Below are 11,251 nucleotides of genomic sequence, written 5' to 3' on the forward strand. Positions count from 1 at the left end.
ATAAAAAGCAGAGGGAATGACTACGCACTGATTCTGGGGTGCAAACTCGGCCGCGAGTACGGAGGATGGCTAGCGTAGGAATAAAAACTCGCGACCCCCCACCACTACCTCGAAATGGAGAGACCTATTTTTGCCAATTTCCTACTCCACTTCACCCCACCCCACCCCACCCCACTCCCACCTTCCCAAACCTACTACGCGGCAGCTGGGAGCAGGTCTCCAAATCCCAGCGGACATGGGGGGTTGGGGGCGAGTAGAAGCTGAAGCAAGGAGGTGCGCTTAGAGTCCTCACAACTATGTCGCTGAAGGTAGGACAAAGTGGGGACTTCAGAAAATTACGCCAATTATCCTTGCCTCCCCTCCACAATCCCCAGCATGCAATTATAGCCAGGGAAAACTGGTTTGGAGCTTGAGAGACTCTCCCCGGGATCACCCCACAGTTCCAATTCTCCTAAATTTGTCCTGCCCTTTGAGGGGGGTGGGTGGCAAGAGAGAACACCCCAGGAGTTCCTGGGGGAGAGTCAGGAGGGGAAGAGAAGAGATCTTGGAATCCCAGGATTGCCCTCGGCCCTCACCCCGCACCGCGCCCTCCCGGGCCCGGCAGCGCCCGCCGGCCAGAAGCGCTCGCTCTGCGGGTGCGACTCCTGCCGCTGCCCCTTCCCCGCCCAGCAGGGCGCGGGGAAAGCGGTTGCCACCGCACGTGTCAAGTTCACGGGTGTGGGGCTCTCGAGCCCGCCCTGCTATGGGCTTCGACCCGGAAGCCGGTTACTACCAGCAAGAGGGTGCGCCCGGTCGGCCTCGCCCCTCACTCCTGTGTCCGCCAGGCTGCATCCTCGGGGAAGGGGGCACTCTTCGGGGGCATCTTCCAGCCTGTGAGTCCCACTTCTCACCCTTTCACCTGGAGCGGGGCAGAGAGATCCGAGGGACCCATCCACGCCCTTTCTCTGACCAGCGCGGAGCTCCGCTCCAGGTCTCCCCACGCCTAGGTGGGCGCTGGGCTCAGCGGCGGGTCTCCCCCCTTTCCCTGGATACCTCCGACAGCCCCAGCATGCTTACCTGTCCTGGCGGTGCACACGCAGAACCACACAACTAAAATCACATCCCTCTGCATCGCTCCCGAGGGTCCCCGCCAAATCGGGCGCTTAGAAGCCAGGAGGAAACAAATGCGCCTCGACCCCGAGGAGCGCCGGGCTTGGAGCCTCCAAACTTGCTAGCGGGTAGCAGGGGAGGTGGCGCGGCAGCGCCGGGTGCTGAGCTCGGGGATCTCGCCTGGGATGGCAGCCCCGGCCGCCCCGCCCCCAGCCCGCCCCCTACCGCGGGCGACTGCGCCCGGCTCGGGCCCCGGCCCCCGCTGCGGCTGCGCTCGTCTCGGAGCTGGGGCGAGAGCGCCGGGCTCGGCCACTCCGGCAGGTTGCGCTCGGATCGGCTGGGGTCGGCTTCTCCTCCGCTGCGAGGACCAAGGAGGAGGCACAGCAGCTGCTAGCGTCCGGAGCGCTGGAGCTGGAGTCCCGGGACCCGCGGCCGAAAGGGAGGAGCTGGAGGCGCAAGGCACCCCTTCGGCGTCACGCTCTCCAGCCCAGACGAGCGGGCTTCGCCACTGCCACGGTCTCTGCCTCCGCGCCGCGGTGGGGGCTTCCCAAGTTGCTACACTTCATCTTGGTCGAGACGAAAGCAGCGCACAGCCCTCGCGGGTGGCTTTTTTTTCACCGGGGAACCCTGACCCAGGCGGCGCCAGTGAGCGCGCCCAGCCCCTCCCCTGAAAACAATTACAAGGGATTTGCCTTGGCAACTGGGTGGGGAGGGGCGAGTAGGGACCTGAGGGGAAGGACAGCTGAGTCTCGCTCACCACCTGTACCTTCTGCTCTCCTTTCTCCGGTGGGTCCCTCTGCCCGGGTACACGCTTTGGGGGTTCAGGGGGAGGGCGCTGAGGCAGGGGGCCAGAAAAAGGGTCCCTGTGCCGGAGCGAGACATGGCCGGGGTTTGGGGAGTCTATTTGCAAGCCTTCCGGTTCTGCAGGGCAAATGCTGCCACTTAGGGGAAATTCCTAACCATTTTTTTTCCCTCGAGTGACTTTCTCAAAGGTTTTGTGAAATCCCTACTCTCCTTTCAGAGTCACGTTTTAGCCTCTCCTGCAGTTTCTCTGGGACTCTCCCCAACACCATTACCGGGAGAGAAAAGCTGGGCTTTGCTTAAGGAGTGTGAAAAGAGAAGTGACCTCTTTGGGGGAAAGGAGCAGTCCGTAGAAATATATCCCAAGTTTGTGGCACTGCCGTCCAGGAATGTTATTTATAACTAGGATGCAGAGTCATGAAATCAGACATGACAGAACCTCTGATTTATACCAACTGAGTCCCATGTGATTTAAAGCTCCCCAGCTTGCTCACACTGATCCCCACCCCTGATACTGGCAACAGGGATCCCAGAGAAGGAAAGGGAAACTTCTCTGAGCACAGCCCTCCCTCCTTTCCCAAGAAACAATTGCAGTGTTCCAGAATCATCTTCACATAAGGATCTGCCCTTCTCACCTCCTGTACCCCCTCACTTCCCATATTCCTAACCCCTACATCATTGTGTCCCCAGGAGCCCCCACTGAAGACCACCAAGCTAGCAACATAGTTTATTAAGAGAGAAGTTTCATCTACCTGCTTTTCTGATCTCTGCCCTATTTTTCTGGGTATTTCTGTAATGCAAGCCATTGTCCCATTTGGCCCTTTACATTGTGGTCCCTTAGCAGATGAAAAAGGAAGTGAACAAGCAGATGAATTCTAGCTCATAACACTGAGGTAGAAGAAGGGAAGCCAACAAAGAAGTGTATTGTCACTCCAGAAGCTGAGTTGAAAAATGAAGAGGCAAATTGATGTCAAGGCTGAACTAATTCCCCATCTCTTCTGGGATTCACTTGGAGCCAGAGGGGATCTGTCTGCCTTGACTCTGTTTTCATTCTGGAGTCAGGACTTTTTCATTCCACCTGGAGCATGTTACATTTAAAGCTCACCTTAAAATCACACATCTTGCAGAAAATAGGATTCCCCAAGTTTAGCTGGACCTTGTGAACAAGGACTCCTGTACTCCGTGTTGTGTTGTGAGAGCCTTGCCCTTTCTCTGTGTGGCTTTTAAATACAGTGCAGCAAGGGCAGCCTTTGGTGGCTTTGAACTGTTGTTTCAAAGGCCCTTTTATTGATCTCTGAAATCCTAGAAATCACAGTTACACCCAACAAAGGGAAAAGGTGGTCTAAGTAAGACCTTTAGAGTTCTCTCTCTCTCTTAAAGTCTCTGTGTAATTAGTTGGTCCTGTGGGATGGAGCTTTTAGTGTGTTCCATTAAAAAATAAAACAAGGCATATGTTCTGTCAAAGCTTTGCAGCATCACATCCATTAGCAGTAACAAGTGTTAATCTCAACAAGGTCATAAATCTTCCTAGATAACTAAGTACTTCAATCTCCTCCTACAGATGCATTTGCAGAGTGGGGATTTGGAGTGTGCAGACCAGTTAGGCTAAAGTAACCTTTATCGACTACGCCCAGAAAATTTCTATGGTAGCCATGAAGGGGCCACATGGCTGCAGTGTTGGCATTCGACAATGGGACCTGTGCTCAATGAAAGCATGATGAGACTTGCTTTACCCAAGACCATATCCCACATCCACCCTGCTCTTCTGAATGGGCTCCCTCCGTGGTCTCTGCAGGAACCACGAGCTTCCTTTGATCATCTCTCTGCCTCTTCTTTCTGACCCCTAAATGTTGGAGAGCCTCAGGGCTCAGCCTCCCAGCCCTATTCTCTTCCAGCAACACTTGCTCCTGTGTGTTCTCGACCAGCCTCATGGCTTTAATTACTATCTCTACATGGATGATTCTCAAATGTGTGTCTCCAGTCCCCACCTCAACTTTAAACCCCAGGCTTACCTACCCAACCACCTATTAGGTGCCTTAAATGTAATATGGCCACACCATCAAAATTAAAAGCATTTGTGCTTCAAAGGACCTCATGGAAAGTGAAAAGACTACCCACACAATGGGAAACAAACTTGCAAGTCATATATCTGATTGAAACTTGTATCTATTTAAAATTATTATAACTCAGTAGTAAAAGACAAGCCAATTTTAAAATGGACAAAGGATCTGAATAGACATTTCTCCAAAGAAGATACACAAACAGCCCGTTAAACACATGAAAAGACACTCAGTATCATTAGCCATCTGGGAAATGCCAGTCAGAACCACAATGAGACATCATTTCACACCCACTAGGATGGCTAAAATCAAAAAGACAGATAATAAATGTTGACAAGGAAGTAGAAAATTAAGAACCTTCATATACTGCTGGTGGGAGTGTAAAATGGTGCTTCAAACAGTTAAACATAAAGTTACCATATGATGCAGCAAATTCTACAAGTTACCTATAAAAGAACAGAAAACATAGGGCCACATCAAGTTGTCCACAAATGTTCATAGCAGCATTATTCATAATAGCCACAAAGCAGAAACAGCCCAAATGCCCATCAGCTGATGAATGGGTAAGTGAAATGTGATATATTTATATAATGGAATATCATTCAGCCATAAAGAGAATGAAGTACTGATACAGGCTACAACATAGATGAATCTTGAAAACATTATGCTAAGTGAAAGCCAGTCAAAGAACCACAGGTCATATTATCCATCTATATGAAATGCTCAGAATAAGCACATCTACAGAGACAGAAAGTAGATTAGTGGTTGTCCAGGACAGGGGAAAGGGAAGGAAGGATTAGCAGGCACTGGCTAGGGAATGCAAGGCTTATTTGGGGGGTAATGAAAATGTCCTAAAATTGATTGTGGTGATGGATACAAAACTCACAGATACTCACAATATACTAAAAGCCATTGACTTGAATACTTTAAATGAATGAGTTTTACAGTAGGTGAGTTGGATCTCAATAAAGCTGTTTTTAGAAAAACTTCTCTAACATCATGAAAACATTGTAATATGGCCAAATGAAAACTTTAGATATTTTTCCCCCTCCCAAACTCCCTGCTGCCTTCTGAGGAGATGGCACCTGTCTTCATCATGCATTCCAACCAAATAACCCAGGCTCACCCTTGACTTGCTTTGCTTATGCCCTCATGTCCCAGCCAACAAACCCTCTTGGTAGACCTTAAAGAAAAATCCCAAGTCAACCACTTCTCACCACCCCTCTCTATGCCCACCTTCCTCCAATCCATAACTGCCCCTTCCCTCAGCTACTGCCCTAGACTCCCAATTGTTCTGTCTGCCTCCACACATGCCCCTTGTAATTCAGTCATTGCCCCAGCAAGCATAGTCTGCTTGTTAAAACAGATATCAGATGGCATTTCCTTGCTCAAAAATCTCCATGCACTTTCCATAATATTCTGCAGAAATCCAAACATCTCACAAGGCCGATGCACCTTCCCAGCCTCTCTCTCCCCCTCTCTCCCTCCCTCCACTCCAGATTCCTACTCTTCCTCAAACATCCTCTGTTCACACCCTTTGCATAATTTCCATAAATTTTCAAGTGGTTCTTTTTTTTTTTTTTTTTTTTTTCCTTTTGCTCTTTTTAGGGCCATACCCATGGCATATGGAGGTTCCCAGGCTAGGGGTCTAATCAGAGCTACAGCTGCCGGCCTACACCACTGCCACAGCCATGCCAGATCCAAGCCATGTCTGCAACCTACACCACAGCTCAGGGCACCACCGGGTCCTTAACCCACCAAGCAAGGCCAGGGATCGAACCCAAAACCTCATGATTCCTAATCAGATTCATTTCTGCTGCACCATGACAGGAACTCCAGCGAGTGGTTCATTTTTCACATGACTTAAATCTCTGCTCAAATGTCGACTCCTCCGGGAGACCCTGCCTAAAGAAGCTTCTCACCTCGTGCCCGTCGCTCTCTGTCTCCTAAACCTGCTTTATTTTTTATAGGGCTTATTACTATGTGATATATCGATTTATTTGGTGGCATTTATTATGCGCCCCACCCCATAGAATGCAAGCCTCACAGGAGAGGATTTTTGTCTTTCTTGTTCACCACTGTACCTCTCCACCTAGAACAGTGCCTGGCACATTTTAGGAGCTCGGCAAGTTTTGTTAAATGAATCAGGGGATGTTCTCCCAGGAAGCAGCATGGAGAACTAACACGTCTTGCTGACCGTCACCAAGGCAAACACTGCTTGTCCCACTGGCCCCCAGAACTGCTCCACTGCTGACTCTGTGGAGGGCAATGGATTCCTCGGAGGAGAAACGAGGAAGACTCCTCTTTAGTATCCAAGGCTGAGAAAGCCTCCATCGCATTTATTGCCTCATAGTCTCCCTCCCTAAATCATGCTCCTTTGTCCAAACAGGCTGCCTTCAACTGCCTTCGTATTTATGGATGAACAATGTAACATATTTTCTTATAAAACTAGAGAAAACTGAAGATTCATGCTGTTATGGATTGGATTTTGCACACCCCCTAAAAAAAAAAAAAAAAAAAAGTTGAAATCCTAACACTCAGCACCTATGAACTTGATCTTATTTAGAAATTGAGTCTTGGCAGATGTAATCAGGTTAAGATGAGGTCATTAGTGGGCCCTAATTCAATGTGACTGTGTATTTATAAGAAGTGGAAAACACCATGTGAAGACAGAGACGTAACAGACATAAGGGTATGACAGGCAGACACTGAAGAGCTGCAGCCACAAGCCAGGGAATGCCTGGGGCCACCAGAAGCTGGAAGAGGCAGGAAAGGACATCCCCCCAGAGGCTTTGCAGAGAGCATGACCCTGACAACACCTTGATTTCAGATTCTAACCTCCAGAACTGTGAGAGACTAAACGTCAGTTGTTTTAAGCCTTCAGGTTTCGAGTGCTTTGTTGGCAGCCCTAGCAAACTGCCACAAGTGCCAATTTGCTGGCAGAGTCCAGGCAAGTGCAAAGACTCCCAAGTTTCCTTCACAAACCCAGTAAGCCCCATACTCTCTGAAACTGTGCAAGCCTGGACCTGGGTAGGTATTTTCATTTCCTGAAACATGTGTACATGTAATCATAAAGAGGAGTTCAACAAATATACTCATGCATGGACCTCTGTCTCTATGTGAATGTAAGAATTCTAAAAATATATATGTCTATTCTCTACTCCAATTACTACAATAGATTTCAATGACATCCAGATTAGAGGGACTCATATTTTGCAAAGTTAACTAGTGTCCTTCTGTTTTGCAACTTCAAATACTGTTTTAGAAAAAAGCTAGGTGTAAATCTGTAGGAAGACAGACAGAAAAATCTATACATGGACATAAAGGTAAAGGCATCTCATAATTCTTTGGATGAAATCCTCCTAATCGATATCATCAATAACCTTGGATGAGTTTTTCTGAGAAGAACCAAGGTCTGCACATATCCAGGTTAAGTGTTATGTGGGCACATGTTATCTAGTCCTATAAACCAAGAAAAAGCACCCTCAAAATGGCCCTAGAAACAAGCCTTGCCCCAACACTAACCAGAATGAGAATGGCTCCATTTATTAAGTGTAACTTGGTGTGGGTTTCTGAGATAAGCGCTTTCCATGGATTTATTTCTCAAAACAACCCAATTAGATAAGTGGAATTGTTGTGCCCATTTTACAGATATGGAAACTGAGCTTTTTTTGCCAAATGAGTGCCTGAGCTGAGCTTCAAACCTACGCAGTAGGACTGCAGGATCAGTGCACTTAACTGTTAAGCCATACTGTTTCTCTTAGGACGAAGCCTGTGGATTCAGTCACCTTGTTAAGGTCATGTGAGAGACTAGTACATAGCAGCCCAATTTCCTGCACAAGTTATTTTATTGAGAAATAAAAGAGTGAGCAGGTGGCCAAAAATCACCTTTATGAATAGAGAGACAATGTTGGGAGAGTACAGCCTCAAGTGAAAGCTCAAATGGACTGGCCATCTGCCCTCTCTCCAGGCTGGACGTTGGCATAGCCATCTGCTTCCATCACTCGGGGTGAAGAGAGACAGTGAAAATGTCACTGAGAAATTAGGACCAGTGGCTGTCTGCCTCCTCCATAAAAAGTGGGGAGAGCAGGGAGTGTATAGCAAAGGGCTCGGCATGTTTAAGGAATACCCCTCACATGGAAATCAAAAGGGTGGGGAAGAAATGACCGCAGGGGTCAACTCTCAACCTTTCCTCCAGAAAGGCTCCTCCTACTATCCAGTGGCCCAGGGGCTCCCCACAAGGTTCTTACCCTTCTTTTCTGGACCTTAAAGAAGTCTCATGTGCTCAACACTGTTACCATCCCTCTGCGGGGATTTAGGAGAAGGCATTCATTTATACTTACTCTCTCAAGTATAGCACCCATGAGCAGGCCTGCTGACCCAAAGCAGTGAACTGGTGGAATTTCAGGCCGTGGGATGGTGCTAGGGGGAAAGTGTTTCTCAGCAGGGAGAGCCTGCACTAGTTGCTTTAGGCAACACCCTATCACATCAGTTCACAAGACTGGCTCTGTCGTATGTGTAAGACAGAAGTGGTCATTTCCAGTGCTGTTAGACAGCTTTCCATAGTTACAGGCCATGAACATTCTCCGGGCCTGCAAACATCTCCCAGTGTTTCCTTGGGTTTCCTTCTAGTCATCTCAGTTCACTGTATTACCTTTATCAGTAAGTATTTTATCTGGCTTCACAGAGCAGGAAAATTCCCCCAAAATAACTTACATAAAAGACATTTAAGACACTCTCAAGTTAAAAAAAAAGTTCTTGAGTTGAGTAACTTAGTGGCCCTATGATGTCCACAGTCTCTTTCCAGATCTCTGCTCCATCACCCCCAAAATATAGTTCTTATCCTCCTGGTTCAGTGTGTCTACTGCTGCTCCAGCCATTATATCTACATTCCAGACACCAAACATGGAAGGAAATGAAGAGAAGGAGAAGAGCATGCCTAGGAGCCCCATGTATCACTTCTACTTAACCTTGGGTAGAACTTAGTCACATGATCACTCTCTTTGTATCTGTTGGCTATTGCTGCATAACAACCAACCACCAAATTTCAGTAGCATCCAACACTAAGCATTTACTCTTGCATATTGGCAGGTTGGCTAGGATTCAGCTCATCCAGCCTCAGTCAGGCACTTCTGCCATAGCCTACCATGGCTGGGCTGATTCCCTTTCCTACAGCAGGTCTGTAGGTCAGCTGGACAACTCTGCCCACATGTCTCCCACATTCCTTGGACCAATGGACTAACCACGACTTGCATGTTCTTCTCATGGCACAAAGAGGCACAAATGAGGACTTGGAAGCAGGCTAGGTCTCCTGAGCTCTAGACTCAAAATCAGCACACTGTCACTTTTGCTTACATGCTAGTAAAGTCAATGGACAAGTACAATCCAATCCACCCATGATGAGGACATAGCCAAGTATGATTTGGGGTGGGGTGGAAAAGTGGAGCCAGTAGTCAATCTACCATACCTGGCAGCAAAGGAACTGGGAATGTCATGTTTTGGCTGGGTGACAACAGACCTAGCTAAAGTCAGAAATGTTCTTCTTTGAAAACAGAAATTCAGTCTCCACCACACTCCCTTACATTATACCAACTCTGCAAAATACCAATACAGGTCTAGCACACACTCATCATTATTCTTACCCTCACCCCAAGACACAGGGTGTGTAGAAGCACTCACAAGAAAGCAGGAAAAGAGAGAAATTGCTCATTGAGATGGTCATGAGCCCATACTTAGCAGTGCTCTCCCCCTCTCCAGCTATTGGGGCAGAGTAAGGTTTTTGCTATTGTTTTGTTTTTTGGTTTTTGGTTTTTTGTGTGTGGTCTATCTCAAAGCCCACAGCCAAGAAAGATCGAATTCATGCAACCTTGGAAGGTAAGGCCCAAAGCTCTCTCTGCACATTTCTCCCCAAACCCAAGGTGGGATGGAGATGGCAAAAGGTGCAAACGAGCAGCCCTCATAAATAACCACAGAATCTGTCAGCCTCCACGTCCTGCATGAGAGGAGAAGACAGGAGGAACCAAGTAAGAGTATAAGAACATCCAGGCTGTCCTGAGACCCCTGAGTCCCCCTTCAAGGCCCCACCTGCCCCAGGGCCTCCTTTGAATTCTGAGACTTTGCCAAGATCCAGAAACAACATAGCAGCAGCTGGCAGGTCAAGAGTCTCCAAACCATGCTCCAGCCTCCCTGCCATGTCTATCCCTGTTGGTGGGTGCCACCTCCATGCTGATTGTTCAAATCTTTAAATATAACCCCAGATGGCCCCAGCCACATGAATCAGAAAGGAGATTACCTGCTAACGGACCTCTCTGGTTCTAGACTTATGACCTGGTGTCGTGGTATTCTTTCTAACATTTTGAAAAGGCTGGTTTCTCACACAGTCAAGCCAGTGTTCTTACCTCATGTCTTTCCTCACTTCGATTCACCCCTGGCACAGTGACCAGGTCAGAATTCTGAATGCACAGAAGTGACGCTAACAGGAAATACCCAACATTTATTTGCGGTATTAAATTCGCACGTACAAATTGTAACTTAACGCTCACAGTGACTATGGGAGATAGGTATAATTGTTCCAGTTGTCCAAATGGGGAAAGTGAAACTGTGCTAACAAGGTAAAGAGCTGGCACTTGAGTCCAGGACAGTGCTTTGTCTCTGGAATCATATCTGCCTCTGCCAGGAAATCTCTCTATAATTCAGGAACCTTCCATGGAAGCATCTGAACTCTTCATGCTGCCATTGAAGGCACCTGATTGTAAAGTCCTAAACTATATTTTCAGCCTTAGTTCTCACTTCCTATAAGCCTACTTTCCAATTTTGCCCACCACTCTTTCTTGAAAGGGTATATCTGTCCAACCCCAACACCATCACTCACTTGCTTTCATCCAGCCAGGAAGCTTGTCCTAATACCTTCCTCAAGATCAAAATCCTCCCCATGTTTCTATTTCATGAAGTCCTGCCTAATGCTCTCAGCCAGAAGGAATTTCTGAACCCCTTCAGTATGATCTTTTCCCAAATCCTGTGTGTGGTGGCACTTGGTACTTCCCACTGTGTATTATGGCAACATGTATACCAGTCTTTCTTTTTTTCTTCTTCTTCTTTCTTTTTTTAAAGTACCAGTCTTTAAAGCCCTACTCACTCTGAGTAACCTGGAGAGAAAGACCAAGTTTTACTCATGTTTTTCCTACACATTATAACACTGAGCTCTGTTCCCTTTACAGAGCCAATACTCAATACCTGCCCATTCATGCATTTATTGACTATCTACTATGTGTCACCAACTATTAAGTACTGGAAATAGATTA

At 47.6% G+C, this 11,251-nt stretch overlaps 1 protein-coding gene across 2 annotated transcripts in view; it reads right to left on the bottom strand.

Moving 5' to 3' along the window:
• NELL1 (neural EGFL like 1) overlaps positions 1-1,308 on the bottom strand; it is a 945,441-nt gene extending 944,133 nt beyond the window's left edge. Inside the window, exon 1 of one of the 2 annotated variants that reach the window (XM_021085298.1) lies at positions 1,057-1,308. In XM_021085298.1, the coding sequence (XP_020940957.1) occupies positions 1,057-1,111 (55 nt within the window). In that variant the 5' untranslated portion in view covers positions 1,112-1,308. The remainder of the gene's footprint in view (positions 1-1,056) is intronic. The other variant, XM_021085297.1, reaches the window with a different exon arrangement.

This window comes from Sus scrofa, chromosome 2, assembly GCF_000003025.6.
Source record: "Sus scrofa isolate TJ Tabasco breed Duroc chromosome 2, Sscrofa11.1, whole genome shotgun sequence".
NCBI classification, from domain to species: Eukaryota; Metazoa; Chordata; class Mammalia; order Artiodactyla; family Suidae; genus Sus; species Sus scrofa.